General features: G+C 49.0%; 8 protein-coding genes across 8 annotated transcripts; 5 read left to right on the top strand and 3 right to left on the bottom strand.

The window, feature by feature from the left end:
* Positions 1–14: 14 nt before the first annotated feature.
* Positions 15–4,508, top strand: N7484_001999 (putative TMEM1 family protein; the record flags this gene model as incomplete). Its single annotated transcript, XM_057112419.1, has 4 exons — positions 15–51; positions 113–2,655; positions 2,711–3,802; positions 3,867–4,508. The coding sequence occupies 4 exons, from the start codon at positions 15–17 to the stop codon at positions 4,506–4,508; spliced, it is 4,314 nt and encodes a 1,437-aa protein (XP_056977156.1).
* Positions 4,509–6,252: 1,744 nt separating this feature from the next.
* On the top strand, positions 6,253–7,711 carry N7484_001998 (oleate delta-12 desaturase odeA; the record flags this gene model as incomplete). Its single annotated transcript, XM_057112418.1, has 2 exons — positions 6,253–7,246; positions 7,305–7,711. The coding sequence occupies 2 exons, from the start codon at positions 6,253–6,255 to the stop codon at positions 7,709–7,711; spliced, it is 1,401 nt and encodes a 466-aa protein (XP_056977155.1).
* Positions 7,712–9,039: 1,328 nt separating this feature from the next.
* N7484_001997 (uncharacterized protein) lies at positions 9,040–9,405 on the bottom strand (the record flags this gene model as incomplete). The annotated part of the gene is made up of 1 exon (XM_057112417.1): positions 9,040–9,405. One exon carries the CDS (start codon positions 9,403–9,405, stop codon positions 9,040–9,042), a length of 366 nt encoding a protein of 121 aa, XP_056977154.1.
* Positions 9,406–9,472: 67 nt separating this feature from the next.
* On the bottom strand, positions 9,473–10,763 carry N7484_001996 (uncharacterized protein; the record flags this gene model as incomplete). The annotated part of the gene is made up of 2 exons (XM_057112416.1): positions 9,473–10,307; positions 10,357–10,763. The coding sequence occupies 2 exons, from the start codon at positions 10,761–10,763 to the stop codon at positions 9,473–9,475; spliced, it is 1,242 nt and encodes a 413-aa protein (XP_056977153.1).
* A 5,005-nt stretch (positions 10,764–15,768) lies between these two features.
* Positions 15,769–17,476, top strand: veA (sexual development activator VeA; the record flags this gene model as incomplete). The annotated part of the gene is made up of 2 exons (XM_057112415.1): positions 15,769–15,913; positions 15,975–17,476. The coding sequence occupies 2 exons, from the start codon at positions 15,769–15,771 to the stop codon at positions 17,474–17,476; spliced, it is 1,647 nt and encodes a 548-aa protein (XP_056977152.1).
* A 1,847-nt stretch (positions 17,477–19,323) lies between these two features.
* On the top strand, positions 19,324–20,809 carry N7484_001994 (fungal specific transcription factor domain-containing protein; the record flags this gene model as incomplete). The annotated part of the gene is made up of 5 exons (XM_057112414.1): positions 19,324–19,330; positions 19,385–19,697; positions 19,749–19,976; positions 20,023–20,374; positions 20,429–20,809. 5 exons carry the CDS (start codon positions 19,324–19,326, stop codon positions 20,807–20,809), a joined length of 1,281 nt encoding a protein of 426 aa, XP_056977151.1.
* Positions 20,810–20,908: 99 nt separating this feature from the next.
* N7484_001993 (alpha/beta-hydrolase) lies at positions 20,909–22,894 on the bottom strand (the record flags this gene model as incomplete). The annotated part of the gene is made up of 4 exons (XM_057112413.1): positions 20,909–21,577; positions 21,652–22,313; positions 22,363–22,598; positions 22,656–22,894. The coding sequence occupies 4 exons, from the start codon at positions 22,892–22,894 to the stop codon at positions 20,909–20,911; spliced, it is 1,806 nt and encodes a 601-aa protein (XP_056977150.1).
* A 415-nt stretch (positions 22,895–23,309) lies between these two features.
* N7484_001992 (sugar porter family MFS transporter) lies at positions 23,310–25,065 on the top strand (the record flags this gene model as incomplete). Its single annotated transcript, XM_057112412.1, has 5 exons — positions 23,310–23,415; positions 23,469–23,738; positions 23,802–24,257; positions 24,319–24,924; positions 24,983–25,065. The coding sequence occupies 5 exons, from the start codon at positions 23,310–23,312 to the stop codon at positions 25,063–25,065; spliced, it is 1,521 nt and encodes a 506-aa protein (XP_056977149.1).
* Between the last annotated feature and the right edge of the window lie 1,216 nt (positions 25,066–26,281).

Raw genomic sequence — 26,281 nt, 5'->3', positions numbered from 1 at the left:
CGCGCCCGGGAATCATGGACCCCTCGCAAGCGGCCTCGAGCCATGTGACCGGTAGCGACCCCCAAGTATGAGGACTTTGGAGATATCGAAGCTAATTAGCTATGATGAACAGTGGAATACACGGATCCATCTGGCCTCTTCCCTCAAATTCAATCCATTATCGAATCGAAACTCCCCCTGAAGAACCTCCACTGGAAATCACCAACCCGCCCCGTTCGGTCAATCGAATCGCTCCGCATCGGCTTTGTTTCAGCGCAAACTGAGAGTGCTGAACGCAAACCATCTAGCGATGGCCCTGGCACAGTTGCACACAGGCGCCATCAGATCCCCGGCTTGCGACAAACTCCATACCTGAAGGTCTTCCTCCTCCGCTGTGACGATAACGACACCTACAAAGCTACGGCGCGCAAAACTTTACGCGAATGGATCAAGGCCCAAGGAGCGTCGAGCACTTCACAATCGACTGGAACTGCTGGTAGCAGTCAAGAGAAGCACGATGCCTTTGAGTGGCTTATTCTACATGTGGTTCAGGACGGGGATGGTGCGGAGAAGGCACCCACGCCCACGTCGAAATGGGGCCGGGGTACAACTACTATTCTAGAGAAAGTCAAAGCCGACTTCAATGGGTCTTCTAAAACTGCTGTGGACCGTGTGGCACAGCTGCGGCTGCCCAAGGCTGGGATCAAATCCCCTGAATTGACTGAGCAGCTGGAAGACTTGATTGACAAGATGAAGAATGGAATTTTAGCTTCCTTCGATCTGCGTGTGGCTCAGTATGAAGAGGATATCAAGGAAAAGGATTCCCAGCGCAGTCTTCCTGGGTGGAATTTTTGCACCTTCTTTATACTCAAAGAGGGTCTCGCGCGTGGTTTCGAGAATGTTGGTCTCTTCGATGATGCGCTGGTTGGGTATGATGAGCTATCTGCCGGCTTGGATGCGGCCATTCGAGATCAGGTCGAAGGAAATGGTGGTCAGCATGGTGGTGAACTCCTGACTTCCAGCAGTATCCTGATTGAAGAAGCCAAAAAGGCACTGGAGGCTGGACCTGCCGCCGGGGACAATGAGGAGACTGATCCCTCTCAACTGCAGATTCGACCAGAAGATTACCCACTCATTTCCACCAAAATGCCGTATCGAGAAATGATCCTGGGAAGCAACATTTCTATCTTCAATTTCCGTACCTATCTCTTCTCGCGGCAACTGGCTTTACTTCTACGAGCTGCAAGAGCTCCATCGCTCCTTGGAAATGAAACAGCCACCCGTGATAAGAAGCCGGAAAATCTCATGCTGCTTTCAGAGATCTGTGAAAGGTCCACGGAGTTCATCAGTCTCGCCGCACGAACACTTCGTTATGATCTCGAGGCTGGACTGGAGGATGTTAAAAACGACGCCAAGGCAAACTTCATTGATAATGCTGTATCCTCGTGGGCCTATTCGGCGGCCTTGCAAATTTTGGATCAGACGTTCACTACCAGTCTTATGATTCCTGAATCCTCCCTTCATGCGGTGGCACAGGTTGCCGATGCCTCGAACTCTGGTGCACCAACGACAGAAAGCCGCGCTGAGGCACCTCGCCGGACTAGCTCACTAGCATCAGGTTCCTCTCGTCCGGGTCGTCCGATGACACAGGATATGTCTGATGTAAGCTCGCTTCAGCGCAGAATGACTTTGGAACATCCAAAGCAAGTTCCCGTTATCACTCAGAAGACCGGCTCTGAACAGCTGGCATCTGGGAGGGGTGCGCTGTTTTTGTTCGCGCGGAGATCTCTCGAGGAGATTGCACGTCGACGTGGCTGGTCGAAGAAATGGACCGACCTGGGCCTCCTCTTTGATGATAGCCATCGTTCTGGGGCAGGTGGTCTATCGAATGTCTCCTTGGATGATGAGAGTGAATCTAAGCCACAAGATGATACAGAGACAAAGCAGTCCTCTCTGGTTGGAATTGAGCTTCCTACGCTTAAGGCTGCATTGAAATCAAGAGATACATTCTGGTCGCTCTACGAGAACCTCACCGACCGCATTATATGCCACAACATGGCAGCAAGCCGTGCTAACTCTGCTGAACTTGCGCTCGCCGACATTGCCATTTTGCGGTTCCGCCAGGCGGATTACGAGACAGCTGCTTCATACTTCCATCAGATGGCTCCATTTTACGGCAGTAGAAATTGGACGGTTCTTGAGGGTAGCATGCTCGAGCTTTATGCCCGGTGCTTGAGAGAACTGAAACGCCATGAAGATTATGTTCGTATGGTGCTGAAGTTGCTTTCCAAGTTTGCTTCATATTCACAATCCCAGCTGTCAGATAGACAGAGAGCCCTGTCCAGGCCAACTTCAATGCTAGAACAGGAACAGCTTTCTGGGTATGTTTCTGATCTTTTCCAGGGTCTGGGTTGTCTACAGAAGGACGTTACGACATCTTTGGTTGATTTCTTTGCGGATTTCCAAGTAGACCCTGCCATCCGGCTTTATGATGACAAGGATGGATTTCAAATTCAAATGGAGTTACGCTTTTTACTGGGTCCGCAAATCGAAATCGATTCGATCAAGGTCAGGCTCGTCAGCGCCAGCCCCTCTCAAAGTGTGGAGCATTGGATTGAAGGATCTACCAAAGTTGTGATCAAGTCGACGAAGACGAAAATCCTTATTGATTCTCCGGTAGGTCGACATTTGATACAACAATGTGGAGACTACCACGGCTAACTTAACTTAGACTACTCTCCAAGGCAAATATGTCGTGGATCGCCTAGAGATGAAATCTGGAAATCTTGTTTTCGCATTCAACAGTAACCAACATTCATATCTGCCAGTTGGATTCCGGGAGACCGATGATGCAGATAGCACCGATCACCGCCCATACATATATTGCTACCCTCCGCCAAATGGTCTGCAGGCCAAGGTTGTGTCACCACACTTGATCAATCTAGAGGCCATGCGCACGCTGGAGCTGGAACTCTCCAGTGGGCGAAACGATATCAAGAGCGGCGCTGTTCGTGTGCGACCGGCCACTGCAGGGCTTCGTCTTCGGATCGCGGAGGCAGAGGTTGTGGAAGGCGAACTAGAAGTCGTGGCCAACAATGACTCGGGAACTATAGAGTTTACACACTTGCCAACCCGATCGTTTGTGCGACTACGGATCCCTTACACCGTGGAAGAAGCTTTCACAACACTTTCCGCACGGGCAGAAGTCACGTATGAGACAGAAAGGGGCCGATTCGCTTCTTCGACCATGCATAACATTGTTGCCACGCTCCCTATATCGGTCAACGTGCAGGACATTTTCAAGGATGAAATCCTCTTTTCACGTTTCACAGTCAGCCCCGCCATGTTGATCCCTCTCCGAATTACCAATTGCAGCCTGCCCAGCTCAGAGGCCTATGACGTGCAATCTAGTATCACGGGCCCCGTCGCTCTGGATGTCTTCCCTAAGCAACCCGCGTCCCTTCTATACAAGATACGTCCGTTGGGGAGCACGGCCACGTCGATTGATGCCCCTGCTTCAGGGAAACGGAGTCTCCGCCTACGTGTTGACTTTACATGCGTGGATGATGAGTGCTTTGATGCCATTGAAAAGCTTTTCTTGACCGCAATTGAATCCAGCCCTTATAGTCAATATGCATCACTACTTGCCTCACATCTTATCGGCGGTTTCCGGGCTCAACTCTCTACTTCAGACATGGAAGTGATTGGGCTTGTAAGAGAACTGGAGATGCTTCCATATCGGGCTGTCCGCTGGGATGATTTGTTGGACGGGCTTAAGGAACGCACGGAAGAAGTGCGCCAGTGGCTGATGGCGTGGCACGAGGTAAGTTGATTTGCTATGCATTTTCACCCATTTTTACCGATTCCTTGATATTAATCCCCCACAGAGCAACTCTATCATTCGACTTCCATCTCAACCTACCATCCCCACCCGCTGTATTATCATCCCTGTGGAGATTCCCGAAATCCAAGTGGTCCACACGGCTGAGCTGCAGCTCCAAACAGGGCTGGATGTGTCCTCTGACTCTTCCCACGCGGCCGTTGGCCAGATGATTCCAGCTGAGCTGACCCTTCGCCATACCCGCCGTTGGTGCTCCCCAACAAACCAGGAGCATTCAGGACAACCTTTAGAATGTTCCTACGAGATCCACGCCAACCCCGAGCTTTGGCTCCTCGGAGGTCGTCGACGCGGAAACTTCCTAGCACGTGAGGGCGAAACTACCCGCTTTACCATTCTTCTCCTCCCCCAGAAACCCGGTCATCTTCTCCTGCCTGGCCTGGAGATCCGAACATTTGCCCCATCGCAGCTGCAGGCCCCCTCACCAGCCAAGACGGATTCCGCCACGGGAGCCCCCGCAGGGGCTAACCAGCGACACCCGATTCCTTGTGAAGTGGATTATCACAACCACGGGGAGACGGTCCTAGTGCTGCCAGATCTGCGCAAGACCACGGTCAGCCTCAGCGCCTCGGGCAGTCCCGGTGGGGCGTCCTGGCTGGTGGATTCGGAGCGACGAGCAGCAGTGCACTAATCATGATCCAACCTGTTCGCATTCGCCTTTACTTTTTTTTTTCTGATCTTGCGTATGCCAGATGGACGTGTAAATAGATCTACGAGACATGAATATGAATTTGTACCACCATTGCCATGAGCATAGCGTGTTACCTGCAATTAACCCCTTTTCTCCCAGTCATGTCCGTGATCACGAGAAAGTGCTTCCTACTATAAACCCTAAGGTCCGTACACGTACCTGTTTTCCGTTTTGCAAAAAGACACAAGTGGGGGCCCGCTGATTGGTGGGGGCTCCTCAACAAAAAACTCGGCGGGTCCGGCCACGGCCCAACAAGCCCCAGGGAGAGTCCCCGCCACACCGGCCGAGTTATCCCCAATCTTACGCCGTCTAAAGGTGATCGTGCCATTTGAAGGTCTAGAATTGGCTCATGAGAATGTAATTAATCGTTTAGATTTTCCTCCAAACATTGCCATCAATTAATATTCTTCCGAGGTCCGCGGGCGTAAATTACATATCCATACCATCAACAATATTCCGAATGAACCATCACATGTCGGCGCATGTCAATTGCCACCAAACAGCCTGGGCCAATCCGCAGCGTGATATAGCATGGGCGCGAGCACGAAAATGACCCGCCGAGGCAGTCGATCTATGCAACCAGGCCCGCATGTGATGAATATCAGAGAGTTTGCTTTCCTACTCATTTTCTTATCGGGAGATCCTTGCGACCCTTGGATTCCAGTCAATTGGTGTTCATCATTTATCAGTTATCACAGGCTCGTTGACATGTAGCAAAGACTGGAACCCTTCGGACCGTGTATCCAGATAATGAAATTTCCGGATGAGTGTTGAGGGCCCAATTAGGTTTAGGATCGATCCCGGTTTGTCGCCACGATAGGCATTCCACTAGTTCAAGGTTTGAAGTTCCCCCAGTCCTGAAGAACCACTCGGTGGGGCCGAGTATTTTTTTTCACCTTTAATTGTTGGCTAAGCCGCAGCTGTGGCGCGATCTGCCCAACATAATCCAATGGTATTTCAACCAGGGAGCAAGGTTGTGAGATCGGCTGAGTTCATGCAGGAAAATATCAAATAGATCGAATCAGGAATTTCACTGCGGATTGTCGGAGATGGCGGTATAGAAAGAGTGCAATTTAGAATAAAATAAAAAAAGCCATCGTCAATTCCGATGGGGATGGAATCAAGTGGGGATTGGTTTTTTGCAAAGCCTACTTACGATAATTACGTTACTTACACTGCCAAGTGCAGGGGAAAGGGCTAATGATAGTGTACAGATCATACCATGACCGTACATGTATCATCCCCACGGACCCATGGACCCCCAGTTTTGGTCCCTTTTCGTTTTTTTTTTCTTGACATTCTCGAAGCTGATCTTCTCCCTTTCTTTGCTCGGCTCGTTTTTCTTTCTGCTCGGGGTTAGCGCAATTTTCTTCTCTCCTTTCCCCTCTTGTCTATTTTACTCTCGGGGATAATCATCAGTCTTGAAGTTTGTGTCACCACAAGGTCAACACTTCATCCTTTTAGGTGAGTTGATGTCCTTTCGAGCTGACCGATCAAGAACTTGGACACTGATCTCCCCCACTCATATAGCTGTTGAGAGAACTGCGTGGATTAGCTCCAGTCCAACGCAACTCCCCCTCCCCCCTTCCTCAACACCGTCGTTCGTGATCCAGTCGATTGGACGAACGTATAATAGCACCGGAGACACTGTACAGATTGGCTGTATAACTTTTCCATCTTCGCCATGTCGTCCACTGCTGTTCCCAAGCGCCAGGCGCTTCATCGCAACCCCACCACCGAGTCGTCTGTACCTAACTCGGTCTCGGCTTCGCCCTTCGACAGCCCCCGCCAGTCGCCCTCGTCGACCTCTCTGTCTTCTATGGCTTCAGAGCAGGAGGCGAGCAAGTTGGTAGACACCTTGGGCAACGAGTTCAAGATCCCCGATTTCACTATCAAGCAGATCCGTGATGCCATCCCTGCGCACTGCTTCCACCGCTCCGCCATCACCAGTCTGTACTATGTCTTCCGAGACTTCGCCATTCTGGGATGCGTCTTCTACCTCTTCCACAACTATGTCACCCCCGAGACTGTCCCCTTCATGCCCGCTCGCGTGGCTTTGTGGACCCTGTACACTGTCATCCAGGGTCTCGTCGGTACCGGTGTCTGGGTCTTGGCCCACGAGTGTGGTCACCAAGCTTTCTCTCCCTCCAAGGTGCTGAACGACACCGTTGGCTGGGTCTGCCACTCTCTCCTGCTTGTGCCTTACTTCTCCTGGAAGATCTCCCACGGAAAGCACCACAAGGCCACTGGTAACCTTGCCCGTGACATGGTCTTCGTCCCCAAGACCCGTGAGGAGTATGCTACCCGTACCGGCCGCACCCTGCACGAGCTCGGCGAGCTCATGGAGGAGACCCCCATCCTGACTGCCAGCAACCTGATCGCTCAGCAGCTGTTCGGCTGGCTCATGTACCTCAGCACCAACGTGACTGGCCACAACAACCACGCCAAGCAGCCCGAGGGTCGTGGTAAGGGCAAGGCCAACGGATGGTTCGGTGGTGTCAACCACTTCGACCCCGCTAGCCCTCTGTACGAGGCCAAGGACGCTAAGCTGATTGCCCTGAGTGATCTCGGTCTCTTCCTCACCGGTGCACTTCTGTACACCATCGGCTCCAAGTTCGGCTGGCTCAACCTGCTGGTCTGGTACGGTATCCCCTACCTCTGGGTGAACCACTGGCTCGGTGAGTTTTTTGTCAACCTAAAATCTCCATTGATATCAGCATTCTAACGTTCACACAGTCGCCATTACCTTCCTCCAGCACACTGACCCCACCCTCCCCCACTACCAGCCCGAGGTCTGGAACTTCGCCCGTGGAGCCGCCGCCACCATCGATCGTGACTTCGGTTTCGTCGGTCGCCACATCTTCCACGGTATCATTGAGACCCACGTTCTGCACCACTATGTCAGCAACATCCCCTTCTACAACGCCGATGAGGCTAGCGAGGCCATCAAGGGCGTCATGGGCACTCACTACCGCACCGAGGCTCAGACCGGCTGGACAGGCTTCTTCAAGGCCATGTGGACCAGTGCCCGTACCTGCCAGTGGGTTGAGCCGATGGAGGGTGCTACCGGTGAAGGCCAGGGTGTGCTCTTCTTCCGCAACACCAACGGCATTGGTATTCGTCCTGCCAAGATGGCCAAATAGATGGTCACATATGCATCTTTCTCATGTTTGGACTTGGAAGCGAAAATTTGTCGTTGCTTTATTGATGCCTTTGTTTGTTTTTTGTTGATCTTTGGTGTATACTTGACTGGCGCGCATACACAAAACATGTGAGATTTTGGCGAGGCATAGATGTCAAGATGGTTTGGTTGAAGGGATAAACCCTAGAACCTCCTCTCGTTGAATTTCTCTTTAGATTGTCTTGATTTCCTGTTTTTTCTGCGTTGGTCTCTTGATGTGAGCTGAGCAGAGGGGAGTGATCCACTGGGGATGAAATAATGATCTTTTGAAATATGATTCGAGACCTGTTGATTATCGAATCTTCTTTCTTTCCTTTCATCCTGTAATCTGAATAATCTCATACTGCAGTGTTTGCACCGTCGCTGTACATCGACACTTGATTTGATCGAGCCAAGTCGAATCTGATCTCATGCACTGAGACGAGACATCAAAGCTGATAAGGTCAGTCCAGGCAACAATATTTGAGAGCGAGGTCATTCATCAAGACCTCGACCCGTTCGACAGCTTCGACCTCAAGATCAACCCCAGAGCTTGAGAAGATGTCTTCACGATGAATTGATAGATGAGTTGAAGAACTCAATCCTCACACTCTTGGAAAAGCACAGTGGATCAGTGGCAACGAGGCTGTGACGTGGGAAAAAACAAGGAAGAGCCGTTAGAAACAGGGTTGCGGGGTAAAAGTCCGAGTCGATCCACGGGATTGGATATCAGGGTCACTTCATTGGTTTGGTCACACGATCATAATTCGACATCACTTTAAATTTGCATGAATATGTTGGTGGGTTTTGTTGATGTTTATTCGTGAATGGGTGTGGGATGATCGTTCTTAATGGGAGAATGACCTCGAGAACATTGTGGATGCCATGGCGCGATTCATACTAGTTCTATTGAATGTTCCATGAAATCAATTATAGAGCTTCAATACCTACTGGGTTTTATGTCAAACTCCTAGTTTTCCTTGTATCTCTTTATTTAGAATGATGTATGCATGCTGTCCCCATCTCACAGCCTGTAATCGACCGGTGGTTGTCCTACGTAAGAGAATAATATTAAGTTCGGTGTCAATCAAATAGTACAACGTAAATTCGGAAGCTAGTGGTTTAATCCTTCAGTAAGATATCCCAGAGAACCCTAATCTTATCCCTTGGAGGGCTAGGTTTTCGAGTCGCTGAACAGTTGAATAATTCTGTCTGTTTATGCAATTGTTATTCTCCGTGCTATGCAAATATAAACAAGGTCGTAAGTAAATATCCCCTTTGAATCCTCGGTTCAATGAGATCAAGTAAATATTACTTTTCCGGCTCGATGCTCCGCAGTCCTCCTTTCCAAATTTCAAATCCTGTCTCACTAATTCGTGGCCTTGGTATTGATCCAGTTGCATCTCCATCGACCCCCGGCTCCCTCGGTCCAGCAGTCCAAGGAGCGAATACTACTTTCATGATTCGTCTTGTGATTTGCTCCGGTTCGGGCACGACCGGGGACGCAGTCCTTGGAACTGGCGTTGGTGCTGGTTCCTTGGGGGATTGGGTAGCAGACTTCTCTTCGTTGGAGACGGGAGCCTCTGATGTGATTTCCCCTGTATGTGTTTGCCGGGCAGTAGCAAATGCCGACTTTGCCTCGGATACCTTCTCCGCTTGCTCTTGAGGAGGGTCCATCTGCTCCAAAGGTGTGGATAGAGGGTAGGCACCGTCCCAAGGCATAAACATAGAACGAGTCTCTTTTTTAAAGCGCGATGCGACACGCGATCTGCGTGGACCAGAAGTAGCCCAGTGCTGGGGTCTTGAGGGACGATGTATTAGGATAATCGGAATCTCCCCAGCCAGTGAAGAAGCGTTCCTGGTGCAGAAGGCTCATGAGGTCGTTCCGAGCCGGATTCCCGACGAGGTATGATCCAGCAAATTGGTCATCTTCGGGTGGGTACTGGGATGAAGATGGAGAAGAAGAAGAAGGGGCATCATGCGGTGACTGGGTTGATGGTCCCAGTATATCGGACCTGTTTCGAGGGATTGGCGAGGCAACGCCAGAATCCCGAGCTGCTGGGGTTAATGGGATTGGGAAGCCAGGCCGTGATGCATCGTTTATAATGGTTTCGACACTCTCAAACCGGTCTGAGACTTGATTTGCGATGACAATTGCAATGTTCTCTTTCACGGCGAGGTTGCGAAACATGTGGCCTAGCTTGGCGAGCGCGGTGGTTCGGCTGGAGAGGGCTAGAATACTGTGGTCGGTATGCTCAGCGCGGTAGTTCGATGTGAGTGAGTCCATGATGACTAGTCCAACATTGTATTTCGCAATTGCAACCGGAAGCTGGTAGTTGAGGATGTGGTCTTGAGTCTCCAGGTCCATGGCGTTGATAGAGAGGACATTCTCAAGCGTCGGGATCTGGTCTTTGGGGAGGGTCGAGAGATATGGGTGGCATTCGAGTAATTGGGAAAGACGATTTGTGGCTAGCGGGTGCTCTGTTGATATGTAGATGGCACGCTTCTGTAGTCCACGGGGTTTGGCTAACTGAACAGCCAGGAGTAGGCTCAGGAGGAATTGGGTCTTGCCGCTGCCACTGAAATATTGTCAGAATCATTGTATTGAACAACTCCATCACCACGGACCTTTCGCCTGTCACTTCCGTCATGTATCCTGTTGGAATGCCGCCTCCCAAAAGTGCATCCATAGTGGGGTCTAGGGTGCTGATCATGTCCCATCGCGACGGCTGAAGCTTGATCGAGGGACCAAGGGTAACAGCAGCATCCGCATTGATACTCGAGCTAGGGTCATTCTCGTCCGTGGAATCTATATTTGTCTGTGTTTTCTGGAATCCAAGGTCGGCGTGCAGCGCCTCGACGACGCGAACGCAAAGCCGCCGGACGTCTGCGGGGGGCACATGGGCGCGTTTCGCAATCTCAAGCGTGTCAAGAGTGATAAGGTCGACGGTGGTGAGTTTGCTGCGCTCTAGCGAAGGCAGGATATGTGCGTATGGTTTTGTCGCGAAAGCAGGCAAGACTGATAGAAGATCCATAAGAGGCCAGAAGCTCGGGAGCTGGAGACGCGGTTCTTGCCATATTGTGTGGGGCCAATCACCGTTGACATCAGCACATGTCGACAACATTTACACCTGCAGTTCTTATGCATTTTGGTGCGCAATTTGATTATCATGATGGATTAGATTAGATTTTGATTTATTCCTGGTGTGTCTTCTGTCTAAGTGTTCTCTTTGCTCGATTATAGCAATTTTAAGGTCAAGAAATTTCGATCTTGAAGATCAATGGTCAAGTCTAAAACCAAAATATATATCGAAGTTTCCAAGCACGAGCTCCCGCCACGAAAGCTTCCAACCTTGGTTCTTTTTTTGTGAAGAAAAAAGAAACCATAGCTCTTAGTTTATCGCTCCAAGATCCGCAATTCGTATCGACCGAGATACCCTAAAGGGAATAGACAGCCAGCAATATATTGACACATGTAGTGAAGCAAATGACTAAACCTCAAAAGCTTGGAATTGATTGACTGCATAGATGATCACTTTGCTTCTGATTATGATAGAGCTCACTATATATCGAGCTCCACATTCACCGCATATTGAAGATCCCAGAGCCACAAACATTTCAGCACGAACGGGATCAGCCCGATCCGTTCCAGCCCACGAAGCCGGAGAATATTACCGGCACCCGCAATATACTGTTGAAGCGAATACAACCCTGCAAGACCCAAGGTAGGCCCCCGGGGGCGTAGGGTCCATTCGCTACCTTAACAATCGAAGGTCATACTAAATCAGAGTACACCTAGACTAGACCCAACCAGGTATGTATTTCGGCTGTCCTATAGCCCCATCCTCATACTCAAGACTAAAACCCTATGTGACTCTCTGTAATCAACTTTTCAAGTGCGACAATTCCCCGGTGCACTCCGCGCAGTAGTGATTTAAATGCGGGCAATCGCATAAGTCACATACCGCGGATCAGGCGATCATGATCGATTCGTACACCGCAACGGAATGTGAGTGATTTATGAATCCCTGTACAGTCCGGGCCAACGGAATCTAGATCAGAGCAATTAGCAACGACGAGGTAGGTAACTATGAGCGATGCAATGGAGGTCCAAGAGATTTGATTTAAAATCGAGGCGAACAAAGGTCGCACTCAAGTACCAAAAGCGGAAAAGGTCTAGGTCCGCATGATTCGCTGATCTTCGAACTACTATTACTAGTGCAGCAAGTCACGTATTATATCCTCCGTAACGAACTAGGAAGTCGGGGTCCGGGAGCATGTTTTCCGAAATCCTTTTTGTTTGAACGGCCCTATCTCTGATGTCACCGCACTAGCCATGATGGTCTTGGTTTCATGCGCTTCATTCCATCATTCCACGTGGTATAGCCCCTATTAACTAGCGGTCTAACATCCGCAAGGATATCAACTGTCCCGTAAAACGTATATCAGATCGAGAAAATGGGAGGCTGAGACTTGCCGCTTATATGCGGCGAGTAACCTCGGAACCGAGTCATGTTTCCCATCCAGAAACCCCGGATTGATCTGAGTAGGTCGATATCTGCCCAGACAATATGGCCGGTGGATTTAGGGATTCGGAATTCCATGATGATCTGGATTGAATGTCTTACGCCATTACCCCCCAAGACCCCTGTCAGACCATGTGGCTGTCCCACGACTTTGCCAATCATCTATTTTCCAAAGACAGGGATTACTGCATTTGACGAGCCGTTGAAACCGACTAAAACCCTTCGATATTGCGTAGGTTACATATCGCTCCACGGGCTAGATGCAAGAAGGGGGCCAAATTCAACTGGAAATAACAGTTCAAAGCGAGATCGAATGCCAATCCTCCTGTCCAGAATGGGGGTTATGAGACTACTCCGTACTAGGCATAGATCAGGTTACGTGCATATTGATCTTCTCACCTGACCGTGAAATCTGTTCTTTGTTCTTTGGCCCGTGAAAGGGGCGATCGCGGAGAGCCCGGGGAACTCCGACATTTAACGTAAATAGTGGATATGAACCTGGAAATCTGATACAATTACGTTCTGCTGATATAGGGCAATCAGTTCTCCGGAGTACATTGCCACGCTTTTGCTCAAACGAAATAAATTGCCAAGACACGCGTTGCCCCTAATCCTGTATCCTTCTGGAATGGCGATCCTGGGAAGTACGGGGTGTCAATCTTTTGTTTCCGCTTTTCTCGTCGATCCCGAAACGTGAAATTACACTTCGACAGTTCCAAGGATAAATATGTTCCATTGAAGCCCGTACGTATATGCAGTAGCATTTTCTCCAAAGGATCATTGCCCTTGCCCTAATCACACGTGGTCGATGATGTGAGGAGGTATGAGGGGTGTATGAGGGGGTGGGAAATGAACGCCATAGACCAACAGACCCTTGTAAGTCTGCTCAATCCAAAGCCTTGCATGGGATGTGGACAAGCCGATGGCCGACTAGCCGACCGTTAAGGGTGATCACCGTTCATTATGATTTCATCGGACCGAATAAGGATTGTTGCGAATAACAACAGCACGAGGCCAATTCCGAAAGCACCGTAGACTGGAATTGGCAAAAAGAGACCGACACTCTATTTCCCATAGCGCGAATGTGGATGCATGATTGTGGCCTCCAATCCGAATCGACCATTACAGCCCTAGAATGGGTTGAAGTTGACTCTACATAATGTGCTGTATTTGCCCGTTGACCTGCATAAAAGCAGACCCCGAAGACTGAAAATAAGGGCTCCTCGGGGAATTGTATGTGCCTGCAAAGAAAATAACAAATCTGAACAATGTACTCCACCTTCTATTGGACCGTTGAAGGTCATTTCCGGTGATGTGCAGAAACTAAAACCTGCAGCCCACAAGCCGGTTACGAGACTGTACTGTATGGAAACGTTGGAATGGGGCCGTGGCTTCGAGCGGTGCGGTCCGTCTCCAAGTGGGGGAATCAAAGGGATCCCGTGCCACAAATGATTTGAAAGAGCTTGTGGTGCGCTATAGAACTGCGAGATGCCTAGAGACCATTACAAACAGGTTTGAAGGTTATTCTTCAGGATTGACTCGGACTAGACAACGCACCATGCAAGAAAAAAAAAAAAAAAAACTCTCCCTGAGCGCTTCTTCAATGCAGCCACAGAAGCAGCTATAGGTTACGAGCGTATATGTGCATTCAACGTACAGGAGAAAAAAGAGCCTTGGCAACAAATCACCGGCCGATTTGCGGAGTCTGACCATGACCTGCGTACAGAGTACAGGAATCAGGGATTTAAAGAAACAGAATGTCTAAAATCATAAATGGATGCAGATCAGGATTTACACGGCTTCACGACCCACATGTGGGGCCAATGGACAGCTGGCGAAAGGCGCCTCTTGTACCAAAAACCGCCTAGTCGGTTCTAAGACCGTCGTTGGCTAAGATCTGATTGGCTGCTAGGATGATGCTGCCAAGATGATGTGGTCCACGGATGAGGAGGGGGAGAAGGTTTGGATACAAATCCTCCAGACTAGTTTAACGTGTAGGGGAGACTGGGATCTCCAAGTCTTGTGTTTCAAGAGTTTAGTAGTCTTTGCTTTTCATCTGATATAGAAATTTCTCCTCAAAATATGTATTTTTGATACAAGATCGGTACTGGGCCTCACCACGTCAGCAGGGGGAAAAGAATTAATTGGCCTTAAAGAGAGACTTGGTCGGGAAATGACGGCATCTTGTCTGTATAGTTGCCTTGGCTTAGCATATTGGCCAAGGAGGATATTAAAAATAATAATCATGTTATTACAAGTCAATTTTCATCCGACCATTTCTCAATAACCCTGGTCCATGTAAAAATGAAAAGAAAAGAAGGCCACCCCGATCCGTTGGACTGGGCTGGATAAGGGAGAGAGCACGATGTCGGGGAAGTTGAGGGAGAACCCTTGCTCTAACCGTAGATCGGAAAGAATGTTCGACCAAACGATCTACAAGCCCAGTCCCAAGGACCACAGGATAGGAATCGACCATGTATTCATTCGGTTGGAGCCTATGGGAAAAGACAAGCGGATCGGATGTGATTCGGGTAGCAAGTTGACACGAAGGAGCCCTAAGAACTCCCACTAGCACTGAACTGGACCAAAGTGGAGGAAGCTTGCCTGAAACCGCAGATCGCGATAACGAAGAGAATTTCGACAGCCCCGAAATCATGCCTCTATTCTCGATTTTCGTCTGAAGTGTTCGAATTATTCATCGTTATGGAGGGGGGTTTTTTTTTCTTTCCTTTCGATTTCACATACCAGATCTCATCTCGCCTACGGAGTAATGAGGAACGAATAGGGACACCGACGAGACTCTTTGTCTGTTACGGACAGCGTATGGACCCATGGACCCCCCGTATTTAAGCTAAGAATAACCGTAGAAATCAACTTTATCGAGTAATAAATCTTGGAAAACCCGTGTATGGTTACGGTGGGGGCCTGTGGTATCATTACCAGTACCGCCTGGGTACATTGTGCATACCGCCGGGAACCATACAAAGATCTCGTACCCAGCGAGTCACCAACGGCAGAAGTTGCGTGTCACCCCCTCCCTTCTCTCTTTCACACACTCCCAACCTTCTCCTCGCATCTTTTCATCCACTTCCTGTCGCTCAGGATTATCGAAAGGTTGTCCATCATCATCTGTGATATTTCGAAGGTTCTCCCTCGACTTGTTCGCATGTTCCAGCCACACCCGACCATCATCGATTGACCGCCCGATCCTGCCCCAGGGTCGACCCGATCGACCGGTTGGAACCAGGGAACATCGAACCTGCTTTCTTCCCGAGTCGCGTTCATCATCGACTTCCTCGAGTCGATCCGTGGATTCGATTGAATTGGATTTGTACGTCGCGCGCGCCCGAGAACAACCGAATTGTCGACCAAATTGTCGACCCCTACGCCCCCCTCCCACAAACTCTCTATCCTTCCCTTTCGCTTTTACTGATGTTGCTCCCGACGATAGCTTCATCCACAAACAACAAAGAATAATTGCCGAGACGCGAAGGGTTTGAACTATAACGTCAAAATGGCGACCCGCGGACCGATCAGGGCTCCGAAAGAGTCGGAGGCGTACACCAAACGGGTTACGCGCGATGGCAGAGAACTCACCTACCAAATGGTTGTCATGCAACAGCCAGAACGTGCTAGGGCCTGTGGTGCTGGAGCCAAGTGTTAGTCTTGTTGTCGCATTGTTTCGTCTGTTTCTTTCCACCCAGCTGACTTGGAATGTAGCCTCTGCCGACCGACGTCCTGTTGACCCGCCTCCCGTGGTGGAATTGCGTATATTCGAAACCGATCCTAATAACCCAGACAAAGCTACCGACGTCACTTTCGCCTATAATGCCAATTTCTTCCTTTATGCGACATTGGAAAATGCACGGAACATCGCTCACGGACGGATGGCTGGACCCCCGTCGTGCCCAGTATTGACCGGCGTGCCAGTTGCCGGTGTTGCATATCTCGATCGTCCTTTACAGGCAGGCTATTTCATCTTCCCCGACTTGTCGGTGCGACACGAGGGTCGATATCGGTTAACTTTCCACCTATATGAAGAAATTAAAGACACGAAGGATACTGATAAAGACTCGGACCTGCCACTCCCGAACCAAGTTACCGGCCCAAATACGTCAAAGCCAGGCTCCCCACAATCGTTCCTTCACTTTCGCCTAGAGGTCAAATCAGTTCCGTTTGTCGTCTATAGTGCAAAGAAGTTCCCTGGCCTGGCCACCAGCACTTCGTTGAGTCGCATTATTGCCGAGCAAGGATGCCGTGTCCGCATTCGTCGTGATGTTCGCATGAGACGTCGAGGCGACAAGCACAATGAGGATTATGATTTCAACGAGGATAGAACTGCGGCATACGCTCGGTCCGATCGCTTTTCTACACCAGATCACTATGTGGCGCAATCAGTAGAACGGCCTCGATCAAATAGCCACACCAGCACGGGAGAATCACCGTATGGCTACCCACCCGAAATCCAACGGCGGCCGTCGGCACAGGATTATGCCTTCGCTTGCCCACAACCTTACCAGCGACCAATGCCGCCTGTCATGGCCAACGCCACCACACCGTCTTACCAATCCCACCTTTCCTTCGGCTCAACACCCACTCATTACCCTGCAGCTACTCACATGCCGCCTACTCCACCACCTCCTGGCATGTATTCGCCTCATACCGCGTATGCTAATCTTCGTCACCAATCCACCGCATCAGAGTACGATATGACACCGGGAGGTTACCCCATGGCACCGCAGATGCAAAATGGCTACCCCAAGAACAATATGAATCAATATCGCGTGGAGGCCGCGAAGCCGACACCCTATCTGATCCAAGATCCGTCACAATATCTGCCACCGGCACATATGATGCGCCATGACCAGACATCGGCCATGGGCCATGCGGGCATGCCGGTAATGAAATCTCTAGCCAGTGAATACGCCAATGTTCAACCGTCTATCGAAAGTGTCCCGCCAAGCCCTGGAGGCTACGACTCATTCACAGGCAAGCGCATGGTATATCACTCAGGCAGCATTGGCTCTAAGCGCACCCACGAAGATTCCTTTGGCATTGATGATCGTTCAATGCAGAACGGCATGCGGCCAGATACCGAACCAAACCCCAATGCCTACCGAGATTTCTCCGCTGAAAGTCGTGCAGCCTTGATGGCTGAGCTTGGCGTGGAGATGGCCTACAAACGAGCCAACGGCAAGATGGTCATGAAGACTCCTCATTAAAATTACCACTCTCACAGATCACTCCTTGAATTTAATTGATCTATCCTTTTCTTCGCAAAGAGCTTGCTCTGACCTTCGCCCCCACTTGGAGTTTGGCTCAATCTTCTGCGTCTGGCGCTCTTGCATTATTGTACATGCCACCCAATCCCTCTTCCCCCTCTCCCTTGTTACTTGCCTCGTGTCTAGACATACCGATGCATAGTACTCTCACTCCCCTTTCCAAGGCAGCTTTCTACTCCATTTTCTTGTTCATGTTCATTTATTTTGGGCAATCGGTCGGTTATGCTGGGTTTTGGCTTCTCTGATATCCCGATCTGATGATCCCCATGCGCATTCGTTACTTGAATTGCATTGTTTTTTACTCTCTCTTGGGTTGATACGAGAGGCGTTCAAAGTCAGCCACCTTTCTCTCGAACCCTCTGGGCATGAGGGTTGGAAGCTTGAAGCAGGAGCTGACTTGGCGTACATATCCGACACCCTTATTTTTGCGTTTGGGCTGCTATTAACGGACGGTTCAAAAGGACGGCAAGGTTGGGTTGCTCTTTTCTCATTTATCCGAGATTATTTGGTTGCTTTCATTGCGAATACGCAACTCCTTCATATTGGGTACAGAGGACTGGTATATGATAGTGTACATTGGAGATTCTCCAGTGCGATCTTTCCCATTTGAGGACTTGCTTAATTCTTTCTTTACCGGCGTCATGGCATGTGGATACCTAGTATTTAGCATTTTGAATTGAATACGATGTTCTCATTTGATCAACCTGTCATCACTAAAATCAAACTTGCATGCATGTCTCAATGCATGCGGGTAAGGGATCAACCGGTATGGGGCATGACATTGGCGGGTCTGGAGATCGTGTTCTGAACAGTGGACTGATAAGATTGATAATGCTAATCATGTCTCTAGTGCTTTGAATATCGAGGAAATCAGCACGATATCCTATTTCGAATGACGTGAGAAGATCATGTTGTAACAGCGAAACTGCCATTGTGCCGCACTTGGAGGGAAGATTTTCAATACCCAATTCCAAGGTTAAGTAGTTCCAAAATAGCAGTCATTCAATCCAATAGTCCATCAATCCCAAAATCGAGACAATTGACATAATCCTAAGTGTGAAGCATTGGCCACGGCCCCAGTTCGCACGGTGACCAAGGCGGTGATGATAGACGTCTTGGCTGTTCCACAGGCTGCGTCGCTCTCTTTCTTAAACACCTCTCCTATACCATCCAGTGGCAATGCATATACTATGGATAAGAGGACAGAGTCTGCATGTGATCAGTGTCACGGCCACAAATTGAAGTGCTCTCCACAACCCCAGGGGTGTGTGCGTTGCAAGAGTATGTCCCCGCTTTTTTTCTGCGGCAGTGGGAAGATCCGTGACCGTTTTTTAGGACTGCGCATTCGATGTACCTCTGATCGGCCGATTAAGAAACGGGGTAGAAAGTCGACTAGGAAAGAAATTCCGCGCTTGCCTACTGTTGCATCGGTAAATTGAACATGCTTCGAACTGGAGTTCGGTTCTTCTGTGCCGGGTTAGATGCCTAATACCTATTATGTAGGATGCAATTGACTATCCGGTATTGGATTGTCTTCATGAATTTTCGATTTTGAAGCCTGATAAGGAACATGCACGGTAAGTGTCCAGAATGTGAAGAATCCCGCATGACTCCTGTTAATGCCTGCCAGAAATTCTACTATACACCTTACACGCTACGAGGCGTGTCGACTTTTAGAGCACTTTTTTACCTCGCCCAACCAGGAATTCCATGCTCTACTTGTTCGAAGAGAAAGGTTGCTCAATCAGCGGGCGCCAAGACCCACTGAGCCAACTTTACTTCTTTCAATGCTATGTGTGTCTTCCGTTTTCCGCATGAGACATGAGATTCGTGGCTGATCTGATATAGGCGTTGCCTGCTTTATGCCTTCCGATGAATCATCGGCTCTCCCGGAATCGACCTCAAAAGAACGGGCCGCCTTGGGTCGGTATTTATTTGACAAATTAACTTATTATTTCCATCCGAGAACGTTGCCCGGTGCGAACCATGTTTTCGATGATGCCTTGACGGCGTTTATTATGACGAGTATTTCTCCAAGTGAGCAGTCCGTGGAGTCAAGTCTGCATTATTGGCTTGCTTTCCTCAAGTTCATTGTGCAGGAATTGCAGCTGTACAAGGATTCACCAATTCTTAGCGAAGATGACAGAGAAGAAAGGAGGAGGTAGTGTATCATCTACTCTATTTGTGAAGCTCGATTGCTGATTTGTTCAAGGCTATGGTGGGCCTCATATATCATTGATAGACATGTGGCGCTATCATTTAACGAACGACCACATATCCCAGATCAAGAATGCCAGCTACTTCCCACTCCATCTCCTGATGCAGTCTGGGTCCTGCCAGGTCCATTACTGAGGAGTCCGGAGATCAATTTCCAAGGAACCATGCTTGGCTACCGCGTCAAAAGCCTTGATATGCTTGGCATCTATCTACCACTGTCCAAGTATGCTCAATCCAAAATGGTGCTTTACCAAAGCTAACATAAAAAGGATACTGGGAGAAATTCTCGAACATCGCTTTCTTTGTGAACATCCGACTTTCAATAAGAACGAAAAGTTTCTGGCTGAAATCAAGTCAAATATTCTCCTTAATCTTGAGCAATGGTTCAATTCTTTTATAGGACTTGCTGGTCCGGACTTTTACACCATCGCAGACCCAGAATGTACCTTGCCTCCTCCCCCGAACATACCAAAGGTGGCATATTACGGCCTACACATGTACCATTGTATGTTTGTGCTTCTGCACGGACCAATGGATATAGTCCGGATGTACAAAGATCACGCCTGGCAAGCATCTTCAGATTTCATCACAGCCGGTGAGCACGCAGTTGCCTGCGCAAACGTAAGCCCACCTATCAAAAAGCCGTCCCAGGACATTCATTGATAATTTTACCAGGTTGCACGTTACATCCTACAAGTTGACCCACGATTATGTCTCATGTATCGCTTTTTCGGAACCTACTTCCTACAATCATCCTTCATATTTCTCATCCTCGCCCGGAAGCTAGGTCGCCAATCGGACGATCTGATCATGCGCAACTGCGCGATTAACCTGCAGGTTCTGGATAAGTTTGTTGCAACGACAAACATGGACTACCAGCATACGTTTGCGAAATTTATCCGGCGGGCACTGTCCTATAATCTGGGACAGTCTTCGTCGGAAGATGATATGCACGTTGATAATCTCTTGGCTGAATCTTTGGACCCAGAAAGTCTGCCTTATCGCTGGATACCGGGGTATCGAGGGTTGCAGGTTGGTCCGATGAGTAAGGAATGATATTAATGGGATGTAACTGTACATAGATGGTCAATCCATCAACTTGAATCCATCACTTGAAACGAACACAGCTGATTTGCACTGATCGTAGCTTGGAAATTAGAAAGAGTGTCCATTGCCATTCAATGCCTCCATCGCTTGCTGCGAAGCATGATTAAACTCGTTCAAGAATTCATATCTCACTCTCCTCTCCGACCATTCCTTATCAAGGTCGACGTCCACCACATTTGTCATCCTATCCGCATTGTAGTATGTCCCCCGCCCATCTTCACGAACATCAATCGGATCAGCAATAAACCGAATCCAGTCTTCTTGGAAAGACTCCACCAAAGCGTGGTTTTTGACAACACCTGCAGGTAAATTTTCGTCCACAGCGCGCAACGCTTCCGCAAAAGCATCGTATATGTAGATCAAATCAACACAATGTTGTGCCTTCTGGTAATTCGGTCCTGGGAATGGGTTGCCAACGTTCACACGGAATGATTGTGTGTTTGTCGGACGGGCAACGAAGTCTTTCGCTACCTTCTGTACAATGGTAGAACAGTTCCTCAATTCGTTCCGAGCCAGGTGCACAGGTAACCCGAATTGGAGATCGGTCATGAAGTGGTAAATTTGTTCGTGAAGTTCGGGTAGAGACATGTCGGCGTGGATACCGTATAAATCGCAGAACTGATCTCGAAATTCGGTTTGATCAATTTTACGTGCTAGTAGGTCCTGAAGATGGCTGTAGCTTTTGATCTTGGATACCTGCCCAGCGTGCATGGTGCCCTGGGTCGGTTTGTCAGTTCAAGTTCACATGTTTATGATACTGGGCACTGCATTCATAGAGGAGTCTGACTTACCTCGAGGTCCGTATCTCCAATGAGAATAGCAATCGGGTCAACATCGTCCCTTGGGACTTTCGGTATCACATCTGTTTCCGGTCCACCTAGGTGTATATTCCATCTCCACTGCGAACCAGCATTTTCTGACATAGTCAAGTCATCCAGAACGAGGGGACTAACCATCCATCCCAACTCATAAAATGCCTTCAGAAGCCTGTCTGGTGATAGATTTACCATATGCGCCAGGCGAGAAGTTGGATCCTCAGGTGCATCCAGCTGTTTACAAAACGTATTCCACCGTCTATCAGCCTGTTCCATTGTAATTGGGCCCAAAACGCCCACAGCACCGGACTGGATAATAGAACGGTGGACAAGCGGATCTCGTTTCCCGAAAACTGCCTGTGCAATGTGCGCATGAGACGAGCTTCCGCCGGCTGATTGTCCACCTACCGTCATCTGGGCCACGTTGCCGCCAAAGGCGGCTATGTTTTGGTGGACCCATTGAATGGCGATATGTTGGTCTGTTAGACCGAAGTTGCAGCCCTTAAGTTGGCCCTCTGGCTGGGCTTGGATGATCTCTGTAGACGCACCGAAGCCGAAAATGTTCAGTCGGTAGTTGATTGTTGCGACTATAATCGGCGTTGCTCGATCAATGGATCTCTTAACCAGACGGGCAGGATCTGGTTTTGTTAGTGACATGGTTCTGCGCTGTTGTGAGGGGTTACTCACCCCATATAGGATCAGTTCCTGCACCGAAACTGTATGCCCCGCCGTGGATGTATATATAGACGGGAAGTTTTACGGCTCTATTGTCAATGCCCGCTGCAATCAGGGCTGGCGCGCTTGGTCTTGTGATGAATAGATTTAAACAGTCGAATTCGGACTCTGCGACATCACTGGGGAAGTCGAGATGCGACTGGTAAAAATCACTGTTGTTAAACACTTGAGCCTGGGGACAGCGCGGACTATACCGGTTTGTGTTAGTCCATTCAAGTCTTAAGTTGTTAAGGAGGACCACTGACCCATTCTTCGTGGCATTGAAGATATCTGCAGGTAGCTTGTCCCGAAGCAATGCGTGCTGCCATCTGCCCGGAACAACGGCATAGGGAATTCCACGAAACTCTTCAACCCCCTCGACCTCAGACACTCTACCGATCACGCGCTGCTCGTAAGAAGGGACAGTCTTTGTGGGGAGCAAGACCTCCACCAAATCCGGACCGACACCGGTCGATAATGATATCTGTTCTTCCAAGGCAGCCATTTCTGATTTGACTGAGACAGGACCAACACCCGAGGTTAAATGCTCGACCGGATAATTCTTACTTCTGTAGCGGAGTCGGCTGCTTAAATCCAATCCCCCCAGGTGTATGTAAAGAGTAAGAAAGTGGTTTGAGGACGAAAAGTGCTATAAGCTTAATCCCGGACAACAAACCGATCGAGGAATGACCAATCAGCAACCGAGACAGTAAACTCTCTTCGGCGAAATTGCGTGTTTCGATCGGCTAATTGCCCGCTGACTAGTCTAGATTTCTCCGCAACTTGAACCCCAACTTCCTTCCAAAACCCGGGGCAGACTTTAGCTTTCTTTTGCCTATATAAGGCGGCAGGGGCAGCCATGTTTGTCTCCTGAATTTTCTTGAGATCGGTCTCCTGCTTTTCCCGAGATGTCGTCTCAAATGTCGGTCGCGGCTAGCGCTCGTGCTGAATGGCGCGCTATTGCTATTTGCTTGTTCATTACCATTGCTGCGTTCCAATTTGGTTTTGACTCTTCCTATTACTCCGGTATGCGCTGGATGGATGTCCTTTGTTTGGAATTGGACTCATTTCTTTTCTAGGTATCCTGGCCATGGAGCCGTTTATCAAGGAATATGGCCGCTATGATAGTGCGACGGGTGCTTTTACCCTGAGTGCTAGCATGCAGTCTCTTACTACCAGCATTATTAACGTTGGTGAGCTCGTCGGTGCCGTTTCCTCGTTCTTAGTGGACGATCGAATCGGCCGTCGTGGAGGTTTATTTGTGTCCAGCGCTTTTGTGGTTGCTGGCGTGATCTTTCAAGTCGCTGCAGATGACTTGGGCCTGTTGATCGTTGGGCGTCTATTGCTAGGTGAATCGATCTGATATCTTCAGGGTAGAGCCAATGTGTGTTAATACTGACTTCTCCATTCAGGTTACGCCGTGGGTTTGATCTCATGCCTAGTCCCCTTATACGTCGCAGACTGCTCCCCAACCCGATTCCGCGGAGCTCTAGTATCCTTGTACCAGTTTGATGTGGGACTGGGTTTGCTTTTTGGAGTCATTGTTGACAACGCGACTAAAAACCGGAATGATAGTGGCGCCTACCGCATCCCAATGGCGGTGCAGCTGGTCTTCCCCGTCATCCTGGTCCCTGGATTGATCTTGTTTGCCCCCGAATCCCCTCGGTGGCTATTATCTAAAGGGAAAGTCGAACAAGCGAGGAAGTCTCTTCGAAGGTTACATGGGGACCGGCCTGATTTTATTGAAAGTGAAATCCTGTATATCACCGGTCTTATCGAAGAAGAAAGGCGGACTGAGGGATCCTGGATCGACTTGTTAAAATGGAATGCTGATGGCCGGAAGGCCTATCTTGGAATGGCATTGCAAGGTTTGTAGATCCATGCCCAATGCCCATTGCACATTCTTTTGCCCATCTAACCTCCCTATAGCATGGCAACAAGCCTCGGGTATCAACTTCATCACCAGCTATGGTATCGTCTTTTTCAGTGCAATTGGGATGACGAATTCTTTCCTCATCCAAATGGGACTCTATCTTGTCCCAATGCCAGCAGTCTGGCTCAACCAATACTGTGTTGAGCGATTCGGTCGTCGCTCGATGCTACTCATATCAACGTCTGCGGTAGCAGTCGTGTTATTAATCGTCGGTGGTGCCGGATCAGCAAGTGACAAGACCCTGGCTCTCGACCGGACGATCGTCGGCATGGTGTATATTTTCATGATCGTCTTTAATCTGGCACTAGGACCAGCTGTCTGGGTCGTGACGTCTGAGATATCTACCGGTCCCAATCGTAGCAAGCTTATGGCGACATCCACCGGAGCCAATTGGTTCTGCAGCTGGCTGGTCACATTCACCTTCCCATACCTGTTTGATGCAGATGCGGCTGGGCTCAGCGCAAGAGTCGGGTTCATCTATGGTGGCTTGATGATTGGCGCTGCTACTTGGATATTTTTCTTCTTGCCTGAGACGTCTGGGCGTACCCTAGAGGAGATCCAGGTCATGTTCCAGCAGGGCGTTTCGGCTCGGAAGTTTAAGAGTGAGTACACACCCCCAGAGCTTGAGGTTATTCGATATGTAAACTAACGCGTTTGTAGCATACCGAGAAGTTGACTTGACAAGATCGCTTGCATTGGAAGAGAAGGAGGGAGCCCATGTTACTGAGGTGGACCATGTCTAGATATGTCTTATACTGCATAACGGTTCCGAAACCTGGTGTCTCTGTATTTTCGCGGACGACTCTAAGCTTTTTCTTTTACATGTAGGCCAACCACTAAATAGTTCGGATTACGTGTACGAATTTGCCTTATATTATAAGGGTTGTCCGTTGTGGACGGACCCTTAAGTCTGGTACACAGCAATTCACGTTTTGTCTCCCCTGCACAATATAAACAAGCACGGAATACTGTCTACATCATAGGCGGGGTATAGCTGAAGAAGTCTTCAGAAAAATACATTAATACCTTGACCGACGAAATGGAGTTATTGGAAAATGATCGACGTACTGTAGGGATCAAACCTGCAATACCATGTAATTTTACTGTCTTGCACCGATCAAAAGTCTCTTCTCCGGTTACATTTGAGCCAGCTGTCCTATATAGCCTTCGATATCTATACGTTTTTACTACTGTCGCGTGAATAGTAACATAAATCGATCAGACGTAGTACCGAGAACTGCTCAGCTCAGCTGACACTGAGAGACCGGAGTACTGTCCATAGCTCCACCATAGATGCACAATAATCCATATCTTTACAGGATCGTGCATTGTGCAGATCGTCTACATATAGGGAGACCTGAGCAGAAATTCATTACGTAGTTTTGCTGAGTATAGGTTAGATTAAGAGCGGTTTCTCCACATGCCCGTCTCTCGTCCGATCAAGAAGCCTGGACAGTAGCTGTAGGGTTATCGATTACATCAAATAATTAATTGGAGGATATGGCCAAGATTGGATTATAGAATAAAACCAGTGTTGTGGGATGTACCAACGTGCCACACATGCCCAAATACTAGGTGGCTAGCTTTGGATCTTTCCGATCTCTTCGATCTCCAAGGGTGGGGCGGCGGGGCATTGAAATGTGTTCTGGGTTGCTTCGTACATTCGAAGATCCCTGCCCAGTTCCCAATGGTTTTCAATTCCGTCACCTTCTCCTAAAGTAATTCGTACTGATTTACCACAACCAACTTTGGAAAGGTGGGCATATGACTGCAGCTGAAACATGCATGAAATGAAAGGGCTGAAGATCGATCGCTGTGTCCTGATTCATTGAGATGATTGGACAATCAACCAGATTTTTATACTCAACGAGAGATCAATCTAAACTCTATTATCAAGGCCAGGGATCAAAGTTGGGTTCAAATCGTAGATTTACCTAGGGATCATTAGCGGGAAAAAGG

This window comes from Penicillium longicatenatum (assembly GCF_028827895.1).
Source record: "Penicillium longicatenatum strain IBT 33135 chromosome Unknown contig_1_segment0_segment0, whole genome shotgun sequence".
Classification (NCBI taxonomy): Eukaryota; Fungi; Ascomycota; class Eurotiomycetes; order Eurotiales; family Aspergillaceae; genus Penicillium; species Penicillium longicatenatum.
This window is presented reverse-complemented; position numbering and strand designations above follow the sequence as displayed.